The 27,827-nt window shown below is 35.4% G+C and overlaps 4 protein-coding genes across 5 annotated transcripts; 3 read left to right on the plus strand and 1 right to left on the minus strand.

The window, feature by feature from the left end:
• Nucleotides 1-603: 603 nt before the first annotated feature.
• LOC147274008 (uncharacterized) lies at nt 604-3,393 on the plus strand. Its single transcript, XM_086256485.1, has 6 exons — nt 604-904; nt 1,024-1,592; nt 1,994-2,186; nt 2,366-2,430; nt 2,509-2,719; nt 2,912-3,393. The coding sequence occupies exons 1-6, from the start codon at nt 686-688 to the stop codon at nt 3,272-3,274; spliced, it is 1,620 nt and encodes a 539-aa protein (XP_086112611.1). The 5' UTR covers nt 604-685; the 3' UTR covers nt 3,275-3,393.
• Nucleotides 3,394-10,847: 7,454 nt separating this feature from the next.
• On the plus strand, nt 10,848-16,015 carry LOC147274009 (uncharacterized). 2 transcript variants are annotated; one of them, XM_086255880.1, is made up of 7 exons: nt 10,848-11,233; nt 11,352-11,920; nt 12,299-12,491; nt 12,671-12,735; nt 12,814-13,024; nt 14,957-15,216; nt 15,865-16,015. In XM_086255880.1, exons 1-7 carry the CDS (start codon nt 11,069-11,071, stop codon nt 16,013-16,015), a joined length of 1,614 nt encoding a protein of 537 aa, XP_086112006.1. In that variant the 5' UTR covers nt 10,848-11,068. The 2 variants fall into 2 exon arrangements, with proteins under 2 accessions (XP_086112006.1, XP_086112007.1); XM_086255881.1 differs by lacking the exons at nt 14,957-15,216; nt 15,865-16,015 and adding an exon at nt 13,217-13,661.
• A 2,239-nt stretch (nt 16,016-18,254) lies between these two features.
• On the plus strand, nt 18,255-21,231 carry LOC147274010 (RNA-binding NOB1-like protein). Its single transcript, XM_086255878.1, has 5 exons — nt 18,255-18,615; nt 18,820-19,945; nt 20,029-20,197; nt 20,640-20,759; nt 20,830-21,231. The coding sequence occupies exons 1-5, from the start codon at nt 18,282-18,284 to the stop codon at nt 20,986-20,988; spliced, it is 1,908 nt and encodes a 635-aa protein (XP_086112004.1). The 5' UTR covers nt 18,255-18,281; the 3' UTR covers nt 20,989-21,231.
• A 920-nt stretch (nt 21,232-22,151) lies between these two features.
• LOC147274011 (putative LRR receptor-like serine/threonine-protein kinase At1g63430) lies at nt 22,152-27,517 on the minus strand. The gene is made up of 12 exons (XM_086256539.1): nt 26,850-27,517; nt 26,348-26,486; nt 26,130-26,201; nt 25,879-26,022; nt 25,642-25,791; nt 25,068-25,184; nt 24,406-24,467; nt 23,775-24,026; nt 23,339-23,677; nt 23,098-23,255; nt 22,736-22,951; nt 22,152-22,626 (listed from the first exon to the last, which is right to left on the minus strand). Exons 1-12 carry the CDS (start codon nt 26,932-26,934, stop codon nt 22,381-22,383), a joined length of 1,980 nt encoding a protein of 659 aa, XP_086112665.1. The 5' UTR covers nt 26,935-27,517; the 3' UTR covers nt 22,152-22,380.
• Nucleotides 27,518-27,827: the final 310 nt, after the last annotated feature.

Genomic DNA, 27,827 nt, shown 5'->3' on the forward strand with positions numbered 1-27,827 from the left:
AAAATTTTGTAATTATTTGTAATTAATTTATGAAGTTGAATATTAAGATTTTTCATTTCTGATTTTCGTTTTCAAATTTTAAAATTTTCTGCGTTTTCCGTATTTTCCAAATTAGTGTGTATGAATGCCTTATTTCAAGGTTTTATCATTTATTTTTTTTGGTAATTAATTCTCATTTATGTTTGACTTTGAAAATTAAATATCTCTTTTTTTATTTTGTTTTCAAATTTCAAAATAGGTGTTTTCATATCCAAATTAGTGTATTAAGATTCAAAGATGAAGAAAAAACGTCATTTAAGTTTTCCAAATATCATTAAGCTTTCATCCTCACCTATTCTTTAGATTAACAATTTCAAAAGGTTTTGATGAGATATAGTGAATGTCATATCCATAAATTTCTTTTGGCTCTATCTAACCACAGTTCTGGCGTGTAGAGAATACCAATTACCATATAATAATGCTTATATGCACCCTGCGACAATAAACAAATTGATTCGTGATCAACTGGTTTCTTTGACTTTTCGATTTTCTTGTCCAAGATTGATACTTGACTTTAAATGTTTAATTCTTTCTCAAATTAAATCTTCAACTAAGGAAGTTTCATATGACTTTCTGGTAGCTAGCTAGCTCTGCTCGAATACTTTAACCAAATTAAGCAGCTAGCTATCTGACAACTATATACTATATGCATGTTCCAGTACTCCAAGGAAGAAAGAGCTGCACAAAATTTAGTACTTCAATGTTCCGTGGATCTCGTTTGGAAAGACCTTTTCCGGGTCAGAGGACGACGATGAATTTGGGATTGTCATTGATAAAGGGAGTTGCAGCTGCCACCAATACCATCTTCTTCTTGGTCTTGCTTATCATTTCAGCAGCCATTTTATCTTCTTCTTGGTTTCACCTTGTAAGCTTCAATTCATATATATTCTACTTACCATATGTAAAGCTTTACTTTGTTTGGGAGTGTATAATTTGCAGCTTTATGTATTCAATTTGTTTTGTGTTTTTCATTTTGTCATGCAGTCCAATTTTCAGACTGAAAATTATACAAACCAAACCATAATAATCTCCAACAAGCATCAGATATCCCCCAAAATAGTTGAATTCCCACTCAACTGTACCATTGGCATTGGCAACCAAACCCAAACATGTCCAAAAAACTACCCTGCAACCTTTAGCAGTGATGACCTTGACCCATCATCAAACGCCACATGCCCGGACTATTTCCGGTTTATTCATGAAGATCTAAGGCCATGGAAAACCAGAGGAATCACAAGGGACATGGTGGAGGGAGCAAAGAGGACAGCGCATTTCCGGCTAGTGATTGTGAAGGGCAAGGCTTATATTGACAAGTACAAGAAGTCCATACAGACAAGGGATGTGTTTACCATATGGGGCATTTTGCAGCTTCTTAGGAGGTACCCTGGCAGAGTACCTGACTTGGAGCTCATGTTTGACTGTGATGACCGGCCAGTCATCCGATCACGCGACTATCAGGGACCCAACTCGACTCAGGTACCACCACTGTTCCGATACTGTGGTGACAGATGGACAAAGGATATTGTGTTCCCTGATTGGTCTTTCTGGGGCTGGTAAGTTGGAAACTTGGAATTTGTCTTAGCTTCTTTGTCTCTCTTTGGCATGAAAATGATAGTGTACCGACCACTGAGCTCCATCCATGTAGGACAACTTAATCGGGTTGTTGAATGAATTGATTGGTGAACTACATTAAAGAAAAATTCTTGGGGAAATTTTTATACAATAGATTTCTTGGGGAATTTGTATACATTAGATTTATTAGGGAAATTTTTCTTGTCAATCTGTTTAACATGTTATGTTATCAGAGTTAACCGTTGATAGGTATATTTCTTATTTGAATGTCTGATTCAGATTGATAATTTACAAAAAAAAAAAAATGTCATATCTTACAAAAAAAAACATTACCCTTTTAAGTATTTTGACTCATTACTCATGAGCTACATGCATTTTGAAGGGCTGAGATAAACATAAAGCCATGGGAAAGTTTGTTGAAAGATCTCAAGAAAGGCAATGACAGGAGCAAATGGATGGAAAGGGAACCATATGCATACTGGAAAGGAAACCCCTTTGTAGCTGAAACAAGGAGAGACCTCCTTAAATGCAATGTCTCAGACACACAGGACTGGAATGCTCGCCTATTCATCCAGGTAACATATACACATATGCAATACTTTCATGTAATCTAGTACTTTTCCTTATTGAAAACAGGGTGAGTGAACTTTGTATATTGATTTGAGCAAATGGTATGCGATTAACAAATTAGCTTTTGATCCAAAACCCGATCCTTTTGCCAATAAATCAAGTAATGAATTCCGTATAATTGCAGGATTGGATCCTTGAATCTCAGCAAGGCTACAAGCAATCAGATGTAGCAAGCCAATGCACACACAGGTAGTGTAAATAAAATGTTCTTGTTTTTGGTAATTAAATTTTGAGTTTTTTCATTTTATTTGCTCCTGATTTATATAGGTACAAGATCTATATTGAGGGCTGGGCATGGTCTGTTAGTGAGAAATACATTCTAGCCTGTGATTCAGTAACATTGCTGGTAAAACCACACTATTATGATTTCTTCACAAGAAGCCTAATACCGTTGCACCATTACTGGCCTATAAGGAATGACAACAAATGTAAATCCATCAAGTTTGCAGTACATTGGGGCAACAACCATAAACAAAAGGTGAGTCCCTCTAAGTTAACCATTGGCAAAATTTGCAGACCAAACCCAAACTCCGAAACCCCTTTAGTTTGGCTCAAGGCTCGAAAGGGTTACGGTTTGAAATCAAGTGATGGGGTTGGAACCGAAACCCCTTCGAGCCAAACCCCAAGGGGTTCCATATATGATTCATAATAGTTAGAGATTTTGGCACAGGCACAAGCAATTGGGAAAGCAACAAGCAACTTCATTCAGCAAGAGCTAAAGATGGACCTTGTGTATGACTACATGTTTCATGTGTTAAATGAATATGCTAAGCTCTTAAGATTTGAGCCAAGAATACCTGAAGGGGCAACACATTTGTGCTCGGAGAGTGTGGCTTGCCCTGCAGATGAGTCAGAGAAGAAGTTCATGACTGAGTCTTTAATTAAGAATCCATCAGTGGCAAACCCCTGTAACATGCCTCCTCCCTTTAAACCACAAGCTCTTGGAAACTTTTACAGGAACAATATCAATTTAATTAGACAAGTGGAAAAATGGGAAGATAAGTACTGGGAAAGTCTCTATAAGCAGGAATAGCTATGTATTTTACATTGAAAAGCTATACAGATCACCAAAAAACTTTTAGCAATGCAAATTCTATGTAAAGCTGTTGAACAAAATTTGTACAATTAAATAAATAATATTACTCAACATAATTTCACCCAAATTCATTTAAGGAATGAAGATTTCATTATTTTGGGTACGAACCATTAAAGATGGAGTACATCTTTTAATTACAATCCTTTAGTTCAAGGGAATACTCTTTGATTCTAATTCCAATAAAACCAACGGATGACTTTGTGAGTGTTTGGACTTTCAAGAGGAAAAAGACCCATTGAAAGGTCCGAATTTAAGCATTTAATTTGTTTTAAGAGGTTTGTGAAATTTATTTGTGATTGTGGTTGCACCCATATTTTTAGGTTGTTTACGTACCCAAAGCGGGATCAAACCACACGTACGTAGTTCCAAGATTTTGGGAATTAAATGGGTGAATGACTCATTTAAAGGATTTGGATAATTTGGGTAATGATTTGAGAAATTAATTCAGGACTTTTGTATGTGGAATTAATTTCTAGGAAGTTTGGACAAATTTGATCTGGTTGCGGTTGCACCTAAATTTGGTACGCGGTTGCACCTAAATTTGGTAGGTTGCCTACATACCCTTGACTTCATTGGCTTTGTGCCATTTTGGGAATTGAATTTGAGAATTGGTTTTGGTTTTGTATCGGTTGAAAATTTTAGTTTTGTACCAATTTGAGAGTTTGAATTTGGTTTCGGTTTCGTGATTAAGAGAGTTAGTTTTGTACCGATTGAAAGTGTTGGTTTTGTAACAATTTGAGAGTTTGAATTTGGGATTTGGGGTTTGGAGGAAAATGTGCCTATTAATATTTTTGTATAATTAATTTGTTAAATGACACTTTTTTTTTTTTTTTTAATGGGCTAGCATTTGAAATATCCATTGGATTTGTGACCCCGGTACCAGTGATATGATAATTGGCAATGTTGGAATGAGGCCCAATATCTAATTTTGCTGGCAGCACAATTGCATCGGTAACATGCAATTTTGATTCAAAGCAAACTGAAGACAAGCCCAAGAAAAACTTCACGTGGGACCCCACTAATTTTCCCTGGACTTTGTTTTCCCTGGCTTATTGAAGATAAGAATCCAACAATGAAGACAGTGGAGACAATTGTAATTGATGACAGTGAATACAAATGATGACATGCATTATGACGTACAAGTGCAAGTGAGGAAATGCATAGGCAGTCTCTATCCCCACAATACAATGAAACTTTTTGGATTGCATTTTTTCTGATTTACTAATGAAAATTCCTACTTTAACATAGCAACAATATATATATGCATGCACAACTTGATAATATAATAAAGAAATATCCATCATTTTGGGTCAACTTGACAACATGATCTCATAATCTTAATCATTCATAGTTCCCATAAAAAATTGCTTAATCAACTATTAATAAATTGTGCTCAAACAAACAAATGAAAACAATTTTTTCTAAATGATGATTATGAAGATAATCAGATCGCTAAATAATTTTTAATTTGATAGATTTTCTAAATGATGATCTTTGAATGTTGCTCTAAAAAATAAACGGTTCATGCAACTACCCTAAACCCTATATAGATATATATATATATAGACATGTACAATTATAATATTCAATTATAAAACAAAATTCATTTCTCACATGACATTAAGTTATATTAGTTTGATTTAGAAAACATTAATCATTTAGATATTCATTTGTAACCCTAGACATAAAAAATTGAGAAATTTGAAAAACTAACCCATTATGGTAAAGGCTTTTAACCATTTTTTAAATTTTAAAATTTTTAACCCTCAATTAGTGCTGGAGCCCACTACCACTCGAAGGGAGCTATAATCAAGAGTCAACTTTCTAAAAAAAAAAAAAAAAAAGAATTAAAACTTAAAAGTCTTTAATTGACTTCAAAATTTGGGTCGATCAGTTTTTCAAATTTCTAAAAAGAAAAATTGAAAAAATAATGAAAAATTGAAAATGAAAAACGAAATAAGAAGAAAATATTATTATAGGTTTTTTCGTGCAATCACACTCTAAATCAATATTACCACCCTCACACATATTATTATCAGGTCCGTTAAATAGTTAAAAGACAGACAAATTGGATGAGATAGTAATCCACCAATAAAAAAATACTGATCTGATTCATTTCATAATCATCGAATTTTGTTAAGCACTTGCTTATTGTTGGATATGACCTCGGTAAATTAATGAAAAAAGCAAGAAATTCATTCTACATAGCTATAAGACATGCAAACTAAAGGCATAAAAATTAAATTACCCACTGTATCAGATGGGAATCAGCTACCTCCAACTCTGAAGGCCATGCCATGCCAGGAGCTAGGATGCTTGATTGCCGTTTCTTTGGTCTTTTATTCGATCTGTTTGGTGGTTGTGTTGCTGCTGAGGCTTTGGTGATAGATATCATCATAGGTATATTTCTTTTATCGAAGAAACCCTAAAAATAATAAGTGTATCCAAAGAGTAAACTTTCGAATTTTGCATAAATTTCAATGAAAATTTCGACGAAAATTTCGATAAATTTTAAATTTCGACAAAAATTAGACAAAAACAACGGAAATTTTGAATAAAATTTTATCATATATTTATTTAACATATTATCTACTACATTGATAAAAAGTATTGAAAAAACTAAATTATATAGTAAATTTCATGTGATATATATAAGATAAATATAATGCGTGTTGGAGGCAAATACTGTTAAATAAAATTAGTATAATGAATAAATGAAATTAGTATATTCTTTATACTCTATAATTTATACACTAAATCATAATACTAAACCCTATATACTTTATATACCCTAATACTCTTTATACTCTATGATTTATACACTAAACCCTATATACTCTATATTTTTTAGGATATTAGGTTTAGGCCCTTTAGGGTATTTTTAATTATTTTTATATAGATATATATTATGATTTAAAAGCAACTAAACGAAATCCCAAAACAACCAAACCAAACCCCAACTTTTTTTTCTTTCTAATTGCTCAAAGGCCCCAAACTCCAATCAACCCTAAACCTTTTTTTTTTTTCTTTCCTTCTTTTTCCCCCATGACTCTCCAGTCTTCCCTAAAGAGTAAATTTTGTTACGGGTATGGAAATTTAAACACGAATTCATCAATTTTTCACCAAAATTATCAAAATTTCTCGTCGGGAAAAATTTCGATTGATCTTCCACGCACATTTTTGTTAACTTTCGTGAAATTTCGGTCTCTTCCCCTGTCTATTTCTCAGGTACCCTTCATTTTTTCAAGCTCAATTTTCTTCAATTTTTGAATTTGGTAATTCTGTTTTGTGGTTTTTGGTAAATGGGTTTTGGTTTTTTGTGCTTAGATTACTGGATGGTCTTGAAGGAGATCCAAAATTTGTGTAAGAGTTCTGAGAGAGAGAAGAGATCGGGAGAGAAAGGAGGAAGAAAGGGAAGAAGAGAAGTCACAAGAAGAAAATGAAGGAAAGAAGAAAAAAATGGTTTGGGGCCTTTGGGCAAATGGAAAGAAGAAAAAGGTTTTTGGGTTTGGTTTGGGGTTTGATTTGGCTCTTTTGGGGTTTTGTTTTGTTATTTTTAAACCCTAAACTCTAATAGATTTCTATATAAAAAAATAATTAAAAATACCCTAAAAGGGCCTAAACCCTAATATCTTATATCATATCCTAAAGAATATAGAGTATAGATTATATAGTGTATAGGGTTTAGTGTATAGATTATAGAGTCTAAATAATATACTAATTTTATTTAACAGTATTTGCCTCCAGCGCTCATTATATTCATTTTATATCACATGAAACCTACTATATAATTTGGTTTCTTCAATGTTTTTTATCAATTTAGTATATAATACGTTAAATAAACATATGGTAAAGTTTCATTCAAAATTTCCTTATTTTGATAGCAATTTTCATTATTTCTGTCTAATTTTTGTTGAAATTTAAAATTCATCGAAATTTCTGCAAAATACGAAATTTTACTCCTTGATTACATGTTATATATGAATAATATATTAATGTGCAAATACAAGAAATTAATACAACATTCTAAAATAACAATCATATTCACTCTAATTGAAGCTAGAGATGTGCATGGTTCGAAAAACCAAACAACAAATTAAGCAATAATCGTAACCAAATCAACATTTTTCAAAATGACCAATTTGAGAGCCAAAACCAAACCAAGCTTAGCTCAATCTGACTGGTTTGGTTAACCGTAAAATTGGTTTGATACGGTTTGGTTATCCGAAAACCAGATAACAACTGGGTCAAAATATTAAGCCCAACTTTGTGAGTTTTTTGGATAATGGCCCATTTTGCAAGCCTAATTTAGCTAGCTAAAGACTCATTTTGCACACTTCATATGTCTATATAAAAGCTCATTTTGACAATCTAAGCATTTTTCAAAAATTCAAACACAAGTTTTAACCAGTTACACAATATAAAACACATAATAAATAGTCATACAAGTGACAAGTTCTTATCCTTGTCTAGTCCTATTAAATTATATAGTATATACTAAATAAACTATAAAGTATATAAACTATAATAAACATATACAAAATTTTAAAAAATTTATACACTATAATAGGGAATTTTAATAAACATATACAAAATTTTAAAAATTTATAAACTATAATAGGGAATTTGGTTTACTCTCTAATTAATTTGTATGAAAATCATATATAAAAATTAATATATATTTATAAGTAGTGATTCAGTTCGGTTAAAACCAAAAATTTCCATATTGAGAACCAAAATCAAACCACAAAGTTCGAATTGGTTTGATTTGATATCCGAAAAAAAAAAAAAAACAAAAAAACAAAATAAAAGACCAAACCAAACCGATCCAAGTGGTTTAGTTTAGTTCGAAACTCAATTTTTCGATATTTTTGCACACCCCTAATTGAAGCATGAAGCATCCACCTCACTTAAAACTAGAACGCGTAAATTAAATAAATATTTTGGAGTGTGGACCACGAATGATATATATAGCACTAGTTTTTTCAAGGAAAGACACGTGTTTTTGAGAATTTTCTTTGAAAAAAATAGAGAAAAGAATCTTCTAAATAAGAAAAAATCAAAATGCGACATATCTCAAATTTGGAGGGTATTACTGAAAAAATTGTCGTACTAGAAAAAAGAATAACATAAGCTAATATTTATTTGTTTAATATACAGTATAGAGAGTTCACATTCTCCCCCATAATTTACAGTTCAGGTAGGAATCAGAGTTTCTAGACAGTTTGAGCAGCCGTCACAATTCACGAATCTTGGATTAATTCTTAACCATCTATATTTTACTCGTTTTGATGAGTTTGGCTCTATCTAACCACAGTTCTGGGCCTTCTGGCCAGTAGAGAAGACCAATTACCATATAATAAGCTTATATGCACCTGCAACATTAAACAAACAAATAGACTCATTGTCAACTGGTTTCTTTGACTTTTCTATTTTCTAGCCTTGGATTGATACTCAGACCTCTGATTTTTAATTCCTTCTCAACTCCAATTTAATCAACAATATAATCAGTGGAAAAAGCAGTATCACTATGAGTCTTCAACTAAGGAAGGTTCATATATGACTTTCTGGTAGCTAGCTTAGTAGCTCTGCTCGAAATCGAATACTTCAACCAAATTAAGCAGCAGAGAACTATATGCTTACGATGTACATGTTCCAGTATAATCTCCAACAAGCATCAGATATCCCCCAAAATAGTTGAATTCCCACTCAACTGTACCACTGGTATTGACAACCAAACCCAATGTGTTCAACAAACTACCCTGCAACCTTAAGCAATGATGTGTTGGGCCTCACGTGATGTGGAGGCTGGTTTCTTAGTAGAATTGAGTGGCTTTAAGTTGGCCACGCCACTCAAAAGCTTCTCTTGGAAGCTTATTGAGAACAAATTTGGTCACCACCTACTTTAGAAGATGTCATGTGTCTATGTAACTAACTATAGTTAAAATTGTGCATTTAATCATTTAATTATATATTTTTTTAATTTTTTTAATTAGGAAACTTTAATCGATAAAATTTTAAACAGAGTTTTGACCTTCTTCTCCATACCACCTCTTCTCAGTCCCCACCGCTCCCCACCTCCACTGCCGGATTTCTCACCAGCGACGTACGGCAGGAGCACCACTCGTGCAATGAACCACTATTTGATGTCTCTGGATCAAAAATAAAAAAATTAAAAAAAGGCAATAGATGCATTTTTGCTCAAACTCTCAAACACAAGTCTATGGATCAAATAGTGAGGCAGTTTACCAATGGAACAGAGCGTGTGCATCTTGCATATCTGCAAGAGGTAAAAAGGTCAGTTATTGGCACTACATTCAAGGTCTTGAAAAACATACAAAAAAAACACAATTTGACAATAACTAAAAGATGGTAGTTTATGGCGTATGGAATAGGGCTAAATCATTCAACTTACGTATAGTAGAGAAAAACTATGATGCCGGTATCTAATATGTAAGATTAGTAAAAAAGCAAATTGTACATGAATCACATGATATTGAATTGACAGAGTTGGACTAAAACCAATAAAAAAAGAAAAGATGAATAGTTTTAACGCAATATATGAAGAATCAAAGATAAACCTCTTACAAAAAGACACAGGAAACCCTAGTCCAATGAATTGAATACACATTAAAGTTAATTTGACAAACAACAGAAAGGCAAATAAGAAAAAAAACAAAAAACAAAAAAAAGGAACAGAATAAAGGTAGCAACAACACTGTCGTTACCATACTTCGAAAGAAAAAACTTGGAAAAGAAACAAACCAAGACCAAGACAATGTGTGTAATCTAACCTTTACACAATCAGAATCAGAAAGTGGGCTATCTGCTGCTTCCAGATCCAGTAGCCAATATACAAATTCATCGACTGGAAATGGCTTAAAAAAAAGCAGTAGAGGACACATCTGGACAAGAGATATTTTGACAACAGAATAGTGTACATGTCAGGGCAAGGAGGGTGGAGTAGTTATGCAGAGTAACATACATCAGTAATACAACAATCAGATTCATGAAAGTAGAGAGACTACAGTAAGCATAAATAATGTGTATAAAGATAGCACAAAAATTAGGTTCCAATATTCAGAGAAAGCCCCATCTGAGTTGGACGAATACTCTGACAGAAACCACGGTAACTTGTCAAACACTCATCAAGTGACACACTTCTCCACCAAAAAGGGGAATAAAATGAACGGCCCACAGGACAGCACCTACAACCAAACAGGGTGCTGTTAAATCCTAAAAAAATTTAGAAATATTTTTGTTGACTCCTAACTTCCTAAGCGTATAATATTTTACTGGTTTTGATGAGATATAGTGAATGCCATATCTATAAATATCTTTTCGCTCTATCTAGCCACAGTTGTGGCCTGTAGAGAAGACCAACTACCATATAATAATGCTTATATGCTCCTTGCAACAATAAGCAAAATGACTCATGATCAACTGATTTCCTTGGCTTTTCTATTTTCCTGTCCTCGATTGATACTTGACTTTAAATTTTAGATTCTTTCTCAAACTAATCAACTATTAATGATCAGTGGAAAACGCACTATCACTACGATTCTTCAACTAAGGAAGTTTCATAGGACTTTCTGTTAGCTAGCTAGAGGCTATAGCTCTGCTTGAATACTTTAACCAAATTAAGAGCTAGCCAGCAGACAACTAAATACTATGTACATGATCCAGTACTCCAATTAAGGAAGAAAGAGCTGCACAAAATTTAGTACTTCAATGTTCCGTGGATCTCGTTTGGAAAGACCTTTTCCGGGTCAGAGGACGACGATGAATTTGGGATTGTCATTGATAAAGGGAGTTGCAGCTGCCACCAATACCATCTTCTTCTTGGTCTTGCTTATCATTTCAGCAGCCATTTTATCTTCTTCTTGGTTTCACCTTGTAAGCTTCAATTCATATATATTCTACTTACCATATGTAAAGCCTTACTTTGTTTGGGAGTGTATAATTTGCAGCTTTTGTATTCAATTTGCTTTGTGTTTTTCATTTTTTCATGCAGTGCAATTTTCAGGCTGATAATTATACAAACCAAACCATAATAATCTCCAACAAGCATCAGATATCCCCCAAAATAGTTGAATTCCCACTCAACTGTACCATTGGCATTGGCAACCAAACCCAAACATGTCCAAAAAACTACCCTGCAACCTTTAGCAGTGATGACCTTGACCCATCGTCAAACGCCACATGCCCGGACTATTTCCGGTTTATTCATGAAGATCTAAGGCCATGGAAAACCAGAGGAATCACAAGGGACATGGTGGAGGGAGCAAAGAGGACAGCGCATTTCCGGCTAGTGATTGTGAAGGGCAAGGCTTATATTGACAAGTACAAGAAGTCCATACAGACAAGGGATGTGTTTACCATATGGGGCATTTTGCAGCTTCTTAGGAGGTACCCTGGCAGAGTACCTGACTTGGAGCTCATGTTTGACTGTGATGACCGGCCAGTCATCCGATCACGCGACTATCAGGGACCCAACTCGACTCAGGTACCACCACTGTTCCGATACTGTGGTGACAGATGGACAAAGGATATCGTGTTCCCTGATTGGTCTTTCTGGGGCTGGTAAGTTGGAAACTTGGAATTAGTCTTAGCTTCTTTGTCTCTCTTCTGGCATGAAAATGATAGTGTACCAACCACTAAGCTCCATCCATGTAGGACAACTTAATCGGGTTGTTGAATGAATTGATTGGTGAACTACATTAAAGAAAAATTCTTGGGGAATTTGTATACATTATATTTATTAGGGAAATTTTTCTTATTAATCTGTTTAACATGTTATGTTATCAGACTTAACCGTTAATAGGTATATTTCTTATTTAAATGTCTGATTTAGATTGATAATGTACAAAAAAAAAAAAAAAAAAGTCATATCTTACAAAAAAAAACATTACCCTTTTAAGTATTTTGACTCATTACTCATGAGCTACATGCATTTTGAAGGGCTGAGATAAACATAAAGCCATGGGAAAGTTTGTTGAAAGATCTCAAGAAAGGCAATGACAGGAGCAAATGGATGGAAAGGGAACCATATGCATACTGGAAAGGAAACCCCTTTGTAGCTGAAACAAGGAGAGACCTCCTTAAATGCAATGTCTCAGACACACAGGACTGGAATGCTCGCCTATTCATCCAGGTAACATATACACATATGCAATACTTTCATGTAATCTAGTACTTTTCCTTATTGAAAACAGGGTGAGTGAACTTTGTATATTGATTTGAGCAAATGGTATGCGATTAACAAATTAGCTTTTGATCCAAAACCCGATCCTTTTGCCAATAAATCAAGTAACGAATTCCATATAATTGCAGGATTGGATCCTTGAATCTCAGCAAGGCTACAAGCAATCAGATGTAGCACGCCAATGCACACACAGGTAGTGTAAATAAAATGTTCTTGTTTTTGGTAATTAAATTTTGAGTTTTTTCATTTTATTTGCTCCTGATATATATAGGTACAAGATCTATATTGAGGGCTGGGCATGGTCTGTTAGTGAGAAATACATTCTAGCCTGTGATTCAGTAACATTGCTGGTAAAACCACACTATTATGATTTCTTCACAAGAAGCCTAATACCAGTGCACCATTACTGGCCTATAAGGAATGACAACAAATGTAAATCCATCAAGTTTGCAGTACATTGGGGCAACAACCATAAACAAAAGGTGAGTCCCTCTAAGTTAACCATTGGCACAATTTGCAGACCAAACCCAAACTCCGAAACCCCTTTAGTTTGGCTCAAGGCTCGAAAGGGTTACGGTTTGAAATCAAGTGATGGGGTTGGAACCGAAACCCCTTCGAGCCAAACCCCAAGGGGTTCCATATATGATTCATAATAGTTAGAGATTTTGGCACAGGCACAAGCAATTGGGAAAGCAACAAGCAACTTCATTCAGCAAGAGCTAAAGATGGACCTTGTGTATGACTACATGTTTCATGTGTTAAATGAATATGCTAAGCTCTTAAGATTTGAGCCAAGAATACCTGAAGGGGCAACACATTTGTGCTCGGAGAGTGTGGCTTGTCCTGCAGATGATTCAGAGAAGAAGTTCATGACTGAGTCTTTAATTAAGAGTCCATCAGTGACAAACCCCTGCACCATGCCTCCTCCCTTTAAACCACAAGCTCTTGGAATCTTTTACAGGAACAATATCAATTTAATTAGACAAGTGGAAAAATGGGAAGATAAGTACTGGGAAAAGTCTCTATAAGCAGGAATAGCTATGTATTTTACATTGAAAAGTTATACAGATTACATAAAAACTTTTAGCAATGCAAATTCTATGTAAAGCACATAAATAAATTACAAATTTTATTCAGTTAGTTTACATTTTAAAATTTATTATAAGAATTTTTTTTCTTATGCAACTGCAATCACTAGAACATGGCATAATTATATCAGACAACCTAATCTAAACACATGCATCTACATTCTAGTATCTACTCATTTTCTGAGAATTATAAACCAATTATCATAGTTCTAAGAATGGGTCAAGTTAAGACTTCTAACTCTAATGATAGCAATTTATCCCACATTTATGGTAAGCAATTGATGTTAAGAACTGTGGATCAAATACAATTGTCCGGCGAATAAATGATCGATTGTCTATCATTGGGTGTATTAAGTGGGATCGATGTTTCCCTAAGTTGCAACGATGCCTTTTGATATAAAACTCTAGTCCTAGATGAGTCCATTAGGCTTGCCTTCATTCATGTTAGATCTAGGTGATTAAGTTGTGGACAATATCAATGAAACCTATAGGGGCCAAAAGACGTGACCCCCCAACATTCAAGACTTCGAGTGTTGTCCTCCCCTTTCTTGAATAAACCAATAAAAATGGTCATTGTTAGTTTACAATTCGTTGGATCGAATTCACTGGCTGAAATCATTTCAAGGATGACGTACATTTTTTTGGTAAAAAATGTTATTAGACTCTTCATAATGTGGAGTGGATGACATTTTTGTTGGTATCACAAAAATGGATTATCAATTAAACAACATACTTTAGACCCAAAACAGGAAAATTGATGAATATGGATATTCCCAATTAAGAAGGCATAACAAAGCTTGCAACGTGGAAGCAACAGAGTGAATTGTGGACATTAATCGGCAGAGAAGCAAAATTTGTCCTTCAAATTCTCTCCTCCATTATCTTAGCCTCCACCTCTCGCACTCCCCAAAAACAAGGATCTATTTTCTCTTTTTTACTCCCATAGGCTCTCATTGTGCTTCTTGCCCCCACTTCCATTCTCTTAGGCCCCCAATTCCCTTCTCTCTCTTTTTCTCACATTTCAGAAGCCCTTTCTCATTGGAGACAAAATGGTATGCAAACATGCCTTCTCTATCTTTTCATATAAATCACCAATTTATGATGGCTTATATTGATCATAGGTACAATTATAAGTTTGTCCTTACGAGGGTCTGACATGTTACGTTATTACATTGGCAATTTAAACCGCACATTGAAGCAAATAAGCAAGCATTTGCCCATGTTAACATCTAATTAATTTGTAAATGATACAATATTTATGACATAATTCACATTGATTTATGTATGTATTATGTGTTATGATGGTATGTGTATATGGAAGTGCAGGCCAATGCAGCTTCTGGAATGGCTGTGCACGATGATTGCAAGCTGAGGTTCTCGGAGCTAAAAGCAAAGAGGAGCTATCGGTTCATTCTGTACAAAATTGAGCAACAACAAATTGTGGTTGATAAGCTCGGGGAACCCAATCAGAGTTATGAGGATTTCACCTCCAGTTTTCCTGCTGATGAGTGTCGCTATGCTGTCTACGATTTTGATTTCACTACCGCAGAGAATTGCCAGAAAAGCAAGATTTTCTTCATTGCATGGTAATCCATTCCTTCATTCATTTCACACAAACTCACAAACTACACTACAATCATCATGATCAGTTGCCTTTAGAGAAATAAACAAGTCATAGTCACTATTTATGCTTAATTAAAACTATTTTTCTAAAATGTATGAGCCCTCACTCATGAGAAATTTTTACATGTTAATTTGTATATAAGTCTCTGATAGTATCTCTACTATCAAAGACTTTTTTGACCAAAAAAAGAAAAAGTCTCTGATAGTATCTCGTGCAAGAGTTATTTTTGCTTCGGGTGTAATACAAACACATCACACAAAAGTGGATCTTAAGCATTACAAATCTCAATTATCTTTGATCATGCATAATTAATGATTTCAAATTATCAATCATGCATTGTAGTTATGTATATATATATATATATATTGGACGATATTTTCTTGCTAAATATTGACATCCTATGTTGTACGTCATACTTAATAAAGATTGCAGATCCAAACATAATTTTATATAAGTACTGATTTAGATTAACAGTTTATCAATATAACATGTCAAATTATCTCACTCATTTAGTCATTTTTGCATTTGTTTTTTTCCCATTTCCATTTCCTCCATCTCCAATTGAACACTAAACAACTTCATATGTGTACATGTTTTGTGGGATACATAGGTCACCGGATACATCAAAGGTGAGGATGAAGATGGTGTATGCTAGTTCCAAGGACAGGTTCAAAAGAGAATTGGACGGCATTTCATTTGAATTGCAAGCAACAGATCCAAGTGAGATGAGCTTGGACATAGTGAAAGGGCGAGCCTGCTAAGCTAGCACTCCCCCTTTTGCTCTCTCTACTCTAGCTTCCTACTTTTTCATGCTTCCCTCACTGTTGTTACCTTTGGGGGCCACTTTTTATAAAAAAGCCACTATTATAACTTGGTTTTTAAACACCAAGTGATCAATGTACTCTATCACTCACTATGTACCCTTCTGTATAACGTCAAACCCAAGCCTTGTTGGACAAAATTATGCATGCATTTTTTGGAGTTAACCAAAAGGATTGAGCTCTCAGTGTACTGCTGTTTTAGAATTGGTTAAATTAATTTAGGGTTGCTTGTTTCCATTCTCAAGTGTGAAATGCTCTTAGAAGATTATTATGAGTAGCATAATAATCTCTATTTTATGTCAACCAGAGTTTTATAACCCCTTGTTTTTTTCACTTGGGGTGATTCTTTTGTAGTATGTGCTTTATTTTCAAAGGAAGATGAAATATACCATATGTTATTTTTCATTTTGGTCTGTTCTGGCTTTTTTTTTTTTTGGTAGAAAGGAGGGCTTCAAGCCCAGCAAACACGAAAACTAAGTCAGTTTTGGCTTTTAGGAGTGAGTAATGATGTATATATGCCTTGTGGAGAAATTACAAAACGAACAAATAAACAAAACTGTAAAGGGTTAGCATTGGGGTCTTGATAAAAAGCTCCTCTCTATGTAATGTTAGAATGGGGATTTGATTTTGCATAGACTCCATTAACAATTGAGGATTAGTTTTACTCAATTGTTTCTTCTTTCTAATGTTGTACACAATGGGTCCAGACTCCAGAAGCCCAACAACAACCAAAATGAGCCATTGGCGGATGGCCTTGGGCTTAATTAGAAACCCCTACCCGAACAAAACTTTCTAAATGCATTCATGAATTTAATTAGTACACTCAACACTCAATTTTATTTTACAAACTTTTCAATTTTTTACTTTGATCTATTGTGATTCGTATCTTGGTACATTGTCCTTCGCACTTTAATGCATTCTTACTCATACCATCAATGCATTCTCATTCATACTTTGATGCATTGTGATTTGTACATTGATGCATTAATTCAACATTTAGCATTCGTATCTTCGGTATTCATCATTAGTAGGCACATTGACGCGTTATCATTTGTACCTTGATGCATTACCATTCGTATTTTGATACATTGTCATTTGTACCTTAATGCATTACCATCCATATATATCATAATACATTACCTGACTCAGTTTCCAATTGAGCATCCGAACTCTCCTTATGAATGTTTGAATATTTGTTTGTTTCCGTAATTGTCAAATATAACCAATTAATAGTCATAGTGATTTAGGCCAACAAGCCTTCAAACGCCTAACTTAAAATTGGACCCTACTTATTTCAGGTGTGGATCGATAAGCATATAGGACAACGCCATCACTATGACTGTGGAGCAATTACAACATCGCTTAAAAATAAATAAATAAACCATTAATATATAACCAGACTGAACTGTTCATTAATGATCAATCTTGCAAAAAATAAACTAAATCGTTTAATCAAACTATTATTAAGCTAATTGTGCTAAAAAAAAAATGGACGAACACACTTTTTCGATAAAATATTAAAATGATTGTGATAACAATTAAATGATTTCTGATTTGGTTAATTTTTTGTAAGATTATTCTTTGAATGAAAATCTAAAAAATGAACGGTTTGAATTATAAGATCACATTGTGTAGTAGACCCAAATAGTTTATTAACATCATATTATCTTACCAACTGATTAACTATAAAACATTTTTGTATATGTATTAAATATATATATATAGCAAGTGAAATTTTCATTAAGTCCTTAAGGTTAACCTAAGTGATGAGAATGTGTGGAGTAAAGGTTAGAATTAAGTTAAATTCAGAATTCAATTCATTTTATTAACTTAAAAAATACCTCGAAAAAAATTAACTAAACGAATGTTGAAATTATTACAAATACATAAATTAGGAATTATGAAATAAAAAAGCTGAGCTATTCCTTTATCTATCTGTGTGTTTTAGAAAAAACTATAAAATATTATTGTGAATTTACATTAAAAAAAATGTAACCATTTTATGGTGAGAAAGCCAATCGGCCCGCAGCGGGTAAATGAGATAGTAAATAAATAAAAGAAAACTAAAAATTAAAATTGATCCTTTACACCAAAACGACGTCGCTGGTACTTGGTTGCTTACTTGCCTATCATCACAGTATAACACACTTTCTCTAGGGTTTAGCAACTTGAACCTCCCCTGACCTCAATTCCTTCGCACACAACCATGGACGACAACGCAATCCCAACCCCAGCCCCAACCTCATGTTGGAGCAACATAGTGAAGAAGCAGCCGGAGCCAAAGCCCCAGAACTCGGACCCAACCGCCAGCAGCCGGGTACTGGTGGAGAGCTGCAAGAACTCTAAGGGCATAGCCGTGGCGGTGGTCGATGCCAATGCCATCATTCAAGGCGGAGAGAGCCTCAGCCACTGGGCCGACAAGTTGGTCTCTGTCCCTGAAGTCATGGACGAGGTCCGTGACCCCATTTCCCGCCACCGCCTCGCCTTTGTTCCCTTCGAAGTTCAAACCATGGAGCCCTCCCCTGAATCTCTCAACAAAGGTATGTATGCACTTTGTACGTGTTTTAATGAACCCACTTTTGTTTAGGCTTGTGAAAAAGCTTGAAGCTTTTGTGTGCATTTTTGGTTAGTTTCAAGCAAATTTATAGTAGAATATTGTGTTATGGGAATTGGGTATGTGATGTGTGAGTGGGTTAAATGTATGTTGGGGTTTGGGTTTGATGGGGTGCTGTGTTTTTGGGCAGTTATAAAGTTTGCGAGGGCTACTGGGGATTTACAGACGCTTTCGGATGTCGATCTCAAGCTCATTGCTTTGACTTATACATTGGAAGCTCAGATACATGGAACTGAACATCTCAGGGACTGCCCGCCCCCAGTGCATACGGTGAATGTCAGGAGGTTGCCCGAGAAGGACTTGCCCGGGTGGGGTAATAATGTACCTAATTTGGAAGAGTGGGAAGCTCTGGAACAAATGGGGGAGGATAAATCAGACCCCAATTCGAGAATTCTTCCGTTGAAAGATATAAACCTGAATGTTATCGAGTCTGATTGTCGTTCTGTTGATGGTTCTGCGGTGGAAGTTAAAAGTGATGCTCATTCTGAAAATCAGGAGGATGATGAGGGCAATCAAAGGAGACATAGGAGACATTTTCCCAAGAAGAAAGAGATAAACATTGAAGGGAAGATGGTTTCAGATGGAATTGATGCGTCCCAAGGACAATTTGATGATAATGCTGGTGATTGGATGCCTGCTGTCAGTCGAAGTACGCATAGAAGGTATTTGAGAAGAAAAGCTAGACGTGAGTCTTATGAGGCTTCTGAAAAGGATGGTCATCAAGATGCAGAGGAAAATACAAGTGGCGACGTACTCGAGGAAGCAAGAGGCCAGGATCAATCGTTGCTTGTGGACTCTGAAGAAGTATGTCCTGGAAATGGAATTTCTGAAGAGAGTGAGATGACAAAGGCGAAGAATGTTGATGAAGACCTCTCTTCAATCCTAAAGAAAACGAGGCTGGAAGAAGATTCACTAAGGGCTCTTCAAGAAGGGAAGGAGCTAAATGGGGTTGATGCTAATGATTTAAATGTAGGGGAAGCTACTGCTGATGACAGTGCAAATTTGGCTGTTGAAGGAGATGAGGTGGAAATGTTGAATGAAGGGCTAGATCAATTGGAGATCTCAAGTCAGACTAACGAAAGTATTGATACATCAAATGTGAATGATGATCATAGTGAGCAGAGCTGGATGCTGAGATCCTTGTCTGAGTCTAGTGTAGCTTGTATAACAAGCGATTTTGCAATGCAGAATGTTATTCTGCAGATGGGTTTACGATTGCTGGCACCTGGAGGAATGCAGATCCGCCAGCTGCATAGGTACATATTTGATATGCTACCCCATTTAACCATCCTTTGCATTCTATTACAAACTCTTTAGTAATTCACTTATTCATGTATAGGTGGATTTTGAAATGCCATGCCTGCAATACGGTGACTGGTGAAATTGGGAGAATATTCTGTCCAAAATGTGGAAATGGTGGTACTTTGCGTAAGGTAGCAGTTACAGTTGGTGAGAATGGCATTGTTCTGGCAGCCCGTCGACCTCGGGTCATATTGCGTGGCACAAGAGTGAGTATATCCATATCAGTCATTTGTTTAGGTGATGGTCCAGTGGTTTTTACACATTTCTCTCTAGTGGATCTTTCCATTTTTTTTATTGCATACTCTTCCCTTGGTTATTAGACCCTTGTCTTTGCCATGATAATTTTTACTGGATGTTGAGTGTGTTATGTTCATTCGTATGCTATACACCTTGTTTGGTTATGGGATCACAGAAACATGCAATTGTTCACATAGTTGTCACCGAATAGGATGTGAGGATAGCATATCCTAATATATGGGCAAGGAGGCATAAGGTATCAGAGTCCAGGATGTATCTATCATCTCTTAATCCATCCATGTGTGTCTGCATTTACATGTGCATTTGCACTTTGATGTGTTACTTTTGGATTTTACTTGAAGCTTTGTTGCCCATGTCTATGTATGCATCTTGATCCTTGGTTATTTTCAGTTTTCACTGCCTTTGCCTCAAGGCGGAAGAGATGCCATTGCGAAGAACCTCATTTTACGTGAAGATCAACTCCCACAAAAGTTCCTTCATCCAAAGACAAAGAAGAAAGCAAATAAGCAGGTAACTCAATTTTTTCTTTTTTTCCGTATTTAATTTTCAAGTGTCTAATATACTACATATACATCTTCAGGGAGACGATGACCTATTCACTTCCAATGACTTCATATTCCGTCACCATACTGATAAAAGGGCTCCTTTGCAGCCGCCCATAAGGAAGGCATTGGCTGTTTTCAGCGGAAGGAGGAATCCCAACGACAATCATTACTCGTCACATTCTAGGCATAAATAGTGGGTTTAACTATCTTTTGGAAAGCAGTTTTGATATTTTCAGTTTTTTAGGTTAGGATGAGTGTGACCTAATAATTTATGGGTGATAATTATTCATGTGTTCTAAAGTATATGAGAAATTTTCATTTGTTCCTTCGGGTACATTCATGGCCGTTCCTATTTTCAGTTGGACTAACGTCTGAAACTTGGAAGAGAAAGCATGAATACACTGAAGGACTGCCACCAAAATTTGTTGGAAGAACAATCAGCTTTTTTTAGTATTTCTCCTGTTATTTATTTCTCAATGGAATGTCCAAATTTCTAAGTTTGGTGTGGCATGAACAAAATCTGTTGAATGCTATTTGGTGGAATAAATGAAGCAAAGATGGTGTGGCTTCCCAATTTTTTATCGCATCTCAAAATCAAATGTATGGGCAACAAGGTCTGCTCAGTCTGCATTGCAGAAACTTCAGCTGGGCTGCCTGTCACCACCTAAATGAGAAACATATAATGAACCATATTTAAAACAACCGCCATAATAAATGAATGAATAAGGTATTCATGATGTATTTCTATAATATGACAAGAAAGGTGAGAGGCTTGTATATTCGTCTGACCCAACATATTTCTCTCTTATCCTTTTGGAGATTGGAATCTATATGATTGAGATGTGAATCCTTGCAATAAAATATTGTACCATATTTTTGTCATAACAGTTTCACCTCTATTAAAGATGTCTATAATGTAGTCCAGGGGACCATTTTTTTCAACTCGTTCATTTGTATCATCTATGTACGAATTGGTAACATCGAGATATTAATTTAACTTAACGTTTTCTTCTCTTTAAAGATAATGTGTCCTTCAGTTATGACAAAAAAAAAAAAAAAAACCATTTTGCATCTTTTTAAAGTCTTTTAGAAGTGAAGGCTATTTTGAATGTATAATGAGAGAGAGAGAGAGAGAGAGAGAGAGAGATCTAGTGTTGTTACGCAGTGAAAAAAAAAATGCCATATTGCATTTTTTTTTTAAGTCTTTTAGAAGAAAAGGCTAATTTGAATGTATAATGTAAGAGAGATCTGGTATTATTACACAGTGAACAATATTGAAGACAGTTATTTTAAATTCACATCTGAAGTGCATTACTGCATTATGCACAGAAAGGGGAAATTTTGCAACACGAGCAGAGACAACAAAATCATGGAACAAACTTGATTAGCAGCTTAGTATTGTGTAATCTCAGGCTTTACTGATCAGCAAATGGTATACAAAGAAATTTTGTCATGCATGAACCCTTAAGTTCCCTCTCCAATTACAGGCATTTACAAGGAACAAAAAGTAAGTCATAAGGAGGAAAGGAAAGGAGAGTATTACAGTTTGTATATTTCTTCTTTACAGTGTGTTAACGTTAACTCATTTATGATGAAAGCGCAAGCTCGGCCCATGCCAAAGAAGATGCCTTGAGCTCAATGGAAACCGATGTGTCAATTCTGCTCTCCAGCATGGCGCTTAGTTCCTGCATGGACGGCCGCTTGGTAGGCTCTTGATGGATGCAAACATTTACCACCTCACATATAACTTTGAGGTCATCATAGCTGAAATGTTTCAGTTCAGGATCCACCACATAAGGCATTACCTCTGGCAGCTCAAGGTAGTCTTTGGCCTGCAGAAGAGAGAAGCCTAAGTTTTTAGTGCACAGCTAGCATAAACTATACTTTTCTCAGTTTACCGTGGGAGAAAATTTGACAAACATTAAACTTTCAGAAACTTACCCATTCTACCAAGTCCCCCTTATCCTTGCAGTATGGAGGCCTCCCACTGATTATCTCCAGTAGAAGTACGCCAAAAGCATAAACATTGCCTTGAACATCCAGGTGGCGTGCTTCCATAGAATTTGGAAGAACACAAATAGCACCTTGGCTACCAATAGAATTTGAGTTCTTTTCTGACCTCGCAAGAATTGTCTTCCAACTTTCAAAATCAACCAGCTACAGTTGAAACCAGGAATAATGTTATTATAGCCATCGACTCATATCATGTCGATTTATGGACTTTTCATATAGCTAAATCAATTATGAACAAGAAAAATATATTTCTGAATTAAAGAATTTAAGAAGATTTTTGGCATGCATACCTTAGGTAAAAAATCTTCTGTAAGATATACAGCACTAGAATTTAACTCTGATATGGTAAATGGGGGCTCAAGTTCTGAGTGAAGATACTTGAGTCCCCGAGCAATGCCTAATATAATCTTCATGCGCCGTGTCCAACTTAACTGGAATCCTTCTCCATCTGCAGCAAAATAAATTCTGGTTAGAGATCATGAGACCTTTTATAGCAATCAAATGAGGTTAAAAGAAGGAATCATCACTTACAATGGAGGTGCTCATACAGTGTCCCGTTTGAGGCATATTCAAAAACGAGCATCCTCGTAAATGGGGTGCTCTCACTACAATAACCCAGTAATTTTCCTGTATTCTGATGACTTAATCTTGCCAACTCTGTCACCTCTCTCTGAAAATAGAGTTCAAGATAGCCTGTCCAATTCTCTTCCTTAATGCAAAGGGATATCACAGCAATCTCAGGCCCACCTTTCATGTTACCCTTGTAGACCAAACTATCAGGTGAGGATCCAATAATGTTGCTGAAGTCTTCACAGGCTACTTCAAGCTCTTGTCTGCTGAATCTGACAACATCTTTCAACATCTCGGAATCTGTATAAAAATCACCAACCAAATCAACACTGTTGTTTTCCCATATACACACTCAAAGATTTCAATTGCACTAAGGCACATGCAATAAGGAACAAACCTATGCAGACTGTAGTATGGTCCTTTTCACTTGCTGATTTCTTCCAAGGAATTATGATAGACGATTTGTTATTGCATTTCTGAAGAGCAGTGACAACAGCAACTAGAAAGAGAGAGCACACCATGGTTCCTGTCACTACTTCCAGAGCCAAAAGCCAGGCAGGTTTCGAAGTCTCCTGATGTTTGGCCACATCTTTAGCAGTTCTGTGCTTTGGGTTAGCTCCTGGACGGCCTTTCGGAGGTGGAGCACCAGCTACAAAGAACCAACAAAAAACAAGTCACTAACTATAATAATCCGTATTGAAATGTCAATTGCCACAGATCAGAGCCAGTATTATAAAAATTAACTATGCATTGAGTTAACAAAACTTTCAAACGACATATTCTATTAAAATATGGATTCAATAACATTAGAAAGCCTTAAATTAAGCCATTTCAGCATCACCAGGTTGAGATTTAACTAAATCTGAGGATGTCCACTCAGAAAGGACGAACACTTGTTTACACTTTTAATGTTCTTAAGGGGTTTGTGTTCATTTCCCATTTTAAAAGTTCATTGAAATTATTAAGCAATATATAAGCACCTATAGACAGTTCATCAACTTAAAACCATATAATCATGTCATACATACCACATAGCTCTGCAGGACGCTGCTTGGGATCTTTTTGCAGACAATTTCCTTGAAAACTTGACCTGCATGGAATAACTTAGGTAAATGAAGGTTGGCAAACAGCATAAAATCCACAATGACAGAGGGTCAGGATTCCAGGTAGTAATTTTCAAAACAACACGAACTTAGCAGATTAAATTATTACTTGGCATGAACATGAAAATAATACAACCCACTAATTAGTACAGTAAATTGATCAAGTTAGTTCCAAATACAAATAATCCAATTTTGACACAACAAACTTGTTTAAGTTGCATTGTAGAAAAGGAATTTCTGACCAATTTTCTTTTTCATTTCTTGATTTGGTATTGTATGAATCCTTGTAGAACTAGAACTTTTATTCTTGGTTTTGTTAGCACCTAGAATGAATGTAATTTTGTTTTATGGGAATGTATGAGTCATGAATTTGGTTTAGAGATAAGAGGGTCCTATTATTGAGTATTTTGTTTACGAGATATGTGTCGACTCGAACACGACACCATTAATAAACAAGTCAAGTTAATGTCAAATCATTTAACATAAATAATTAAAAAGGTCGGGATTGATTAATACTCAAGGAGGACCCAAAATGATATGACATAAAAATTGCACAATTCGATAGTCGCACTTAGTTGGGACAATACCTGGGTAGATACTCCAAGCACTTAGGTATGTTACCAACAAAGAAGTTGTATGAGAAATCTGCAACTTTTAACTGAGATGACCGACAAAGGCCTGTTGAGTTTGAGCTTGAGGCATACCTGAAACAGAAAGAAAACTATCACAAACAAAATAGGAGAAATAAAACCTTAAAGATCTAACGTAACATTCAAAAAAACTTCTCAAAATCTTTGGCGTAGTGACAGTCAAATTTAAATGAAGTCCTCGCTAGAGCTTGAACTTTATCCCCACTTACTTGTCTCTGAATCATACTACTATGTTTACACCCACATTTTTCAAGAAACAAGAACAATGTACTAAATACAGTGCCAATGATCCACATGGCATGCAAGAGACAATGCTGTATGATCAACACCAATTAAAAAAAAAAAAAAAAAAACAAATAAAATATTCTGATTAGCTTAGCCAAGTTTATGATGATATGCAATAGTAACCTTTTTTTCTATCCTCAACATTAGTTTTTGCTCGAAAAGCATCTATCTTAGCATAAATACAGTTGCAGAAATTGTTTAAACACTTTTGCATTCTTCTACTTACATCCCATGTAGGTTAGGTGTGAATCCTGTATAGCCATTGGCAGGAACAGTTCCTTGAAGCTTATTCCTATCCAAACGAAGTTCCTCAAGGTATGCCAAATTGCCAAGATCAGAAGGTAGCCTACCAGACAACCCATTTGACTGAAGGTTTCTGCAACAAAAATAATAAATCTCACAGTAAGAGAAATCCAAAACAACCCAAAATTTTAAACATAATCCAAATATTAATTCCCAGTACATTTTTACAACACTGGTTAAGTTCCCAAGCTCGGGAGGAATTGGCCCGGTGAGTTCATTCACCCCCAAATCTAAGATCTTGAGGTATTTTAACAAGCCCAGTTCTTTAGGTATTATTCCAAGCAGCTTGTTCCCATGCAAAATTCTATAAAACAGGAAGACAAAATTCCAAGCTTCAGCCATCACAATATGAAAATAAAAATGAAATTAAGAGAATAGGATTTCAGAATGACACGTGGGGAAAAAGCATACAGTTCTTGCAAGAAGCTCAGATGAGCCAAGTCTGGTACAAGAAATCCCCTTATAGATGAACCGGAAATGTTACTGCAAAAGAAAATCCAAAACAAAGTGGCAGGAAACATTACAATAAAGTGTATACCATTCATTCTGAAATTCTAGCAACAAAAGGAATGTAATTGTGGAAACAATATGCAATGATTCGGCACTAACAAAGACAAGACCATCCTTACATCTTTATAACATGGTCTCGAGCCATAGAACATGTAATGCCGGACCAGCCACAAGGATCCCCATCCAAGGAATTCCAATTGGACAAAACTAGACGTGGGTCTTCATATATAGCTTCCTTAAAGGTTGTAAGGGCCCAAACTGTGCAAAATCCATTTTTAACTCAGAAAATCTACTAACACAACAAATGGGCAATTAAACAAATAATTACACTACATCCTGTTCTTATTTTTTCAGCAAACAACAGAGTCTAACACTTAAACCAAAACTAGCAATACGACACAATCACAACCCACAATCCTCAATCCTAAACAATTTTCCATCAAATGAAACGATAAGAAACTTTGCTTAGCTCAGTTATGGTAAAGTTTCTTGTCAATGTAACAACACAAAACGCAAGATTGACAATCTAAAATTCTTGTTCCCCCCACATTTTCTTAGCAACAAAATGGAGATTTACAGAAATCAAGATCTGAGAAAGAGTGACTAAACAGAAACACATACCTTCCTTTGATGCAAATGAATCACAACGCACAAAAAAAATCCCGGATATCAAACACAAAAGCTGAAACAAGGCCAATGCTCCCATTTTTTTTCAGTTTCCTCAAAGACAAACAGTACCCAGAAGAACTCATCCACCCATCGCTCAGAAAAAGAAATTAAAAGCCAAGCAAAAGAAGGAAAAAAGAAACCCAGTGGGGCTTAAAGCTTTGGGCTTTATAAAAGAATAAAACCTACACACCAAATTCAAGATCCTACTAATACTGTAAATCTACTACTTACTACTACAATGGGGTTGGCCCAGTTGGGTTATACGAACAAAGTAGAAAGAGAAATGCTACCCGGAAATGAAAAAGCTAAAAGATTCTTGAAACAAATACCGCTGAGCTTGAAATCCAAGGCTGTGGCAACTACCCACTAAAACAAGTCACTAGCTAGTGAGGAAAATGAAGCAAAATTTGGAAGGTGAAAGCTACCCAGAAGACGTAGACTGCAAAACTTGGATTCAAAGAGAGGTTTGCTAGCTAATGCTGCCAGTAAAAGCTTAGCCAGAACGAAAAAGCAAAAGAAAAGAAATAATGGATAACAAAATCCCAGAGAGACAGAGAGAGTACTTTCTTTAAAATGGCGGTTTTAGGTGGTAGTTTTTTTTTTTTTTTGGCTTTTGATTAGTGGGTTTCGGTGTCGTATGAGTTTCTGGATTTTTTCTTCTTTTTTCTGGATTTTATTAAAGCAACTGCTAAAAATTGACTGATTAATTCGAGTGTACTTTAGACAAAAAAAAAACAATTCTCGTGTACTGTATATATCTCGTGATTCGATATATGAGAATTTAATATCTCAGAAGCTGTGATAGGGTGTGGTGTGAGCATCGTAAGAAGGTGGGCTACATGGATCAGATCGTCGTGGAATGGATCGGACAGATGACATTACAAGACAGCTCAAATGTGGGTCGCAGCCAATCAATGGGCCACGTAATTT

Source organism: Dryas octopetala, chromosome 9 (genome assembly GCF_963921425.1).
Source record: "Dryas octopetala chromosome 9, drDryOcto1.1, whole genome shotgun sequence".
NCBI lineage: Eukaryota > Viridiplantae > Streptophyta > Magnoliopsida > Rosales > Rosaceae > Dryas > Dryas octopetala.

Coding starts and splice junctions, on each gene's coding strand:
- LOC147274011 (XM_086256539.1), bottom strand. CDS start 26,934: ATGGGAGCATTGGCCTTGTTTCAGCTTTTGTGTTTGATATCCGGGATT. Junction 25,185..25,641: donor ACACCTAACCTACATGGGAT/GTAAGTAGAAGA, acceptor TTTCTGTTTCAG/GTATGCCTCAAGCTCAAACT. Junction 22,627..22,735: donor AGGGGGACTTGGTAGAATGG/GTAAGTTTCTGA, acceptor TCTCTTCTGCAG/GCCAAAGACTACCTTGAGCT.
- LOC147274008 (XM_086256485.1), top strand. CDS start 686: ATGCATGTTCCAGTACTCCAAGGAAGAAAGAGCTGCACAAAATTTAGT. Junction 905..1,023: donor CTTCTTCTTGGTTTCACCTT/GTAAGCTTCAAT, acceptor TTTGTCATGCAG/TCCAATTTTCAGACTGAAAA. Junction 2,431..2,508: donor GCAAGCCAATGCACACACAG/GTAGTGTAAATA, acceptor TGATTTATATAG/GTACAAGATCTATATTGAGG.
- LOC147274009 (XM_086255880.1), top strand. CDS start 11,069: ATGTTCCGTGGATCTCGTTTGGAAAGACCTTTTCCGGGTCAGAGGACG. Junction 11,921..12,298: donor GATTGGTCTTTCTGGGGCTG/GTAAGTTGGAAA, acceptor TGCATTTTGAAG/GGCTGAGATAAACATAAAGC. Junction 12,736..12,813: donor GCACGCCAATGCACACACAG/GTAGTGTAAATA, acceptor TGATATATATAG/GTACAAGATCTATATTGAGG.
- LOC147274010 (XM_086255878.1), top strand. CDS start 18,282: ATGGACGACAACGCAATCCCAACCCCAGCCCCAACCTCATGTTGGAGC. Junction 19,946..20,028: donor CAGATCCGCCAGCTGCATAG/GTACATATTTGA, acceptor ATTCATGTATAG/GTGGATTTTGAAATGCCATG. Junction 20,760..20,829: donor AGAAGAAAGCAAATAAGCAG/GTAACTCAATTT, acceptor ATACATCTTCAG/GGAGACGATGACCTATTCAC.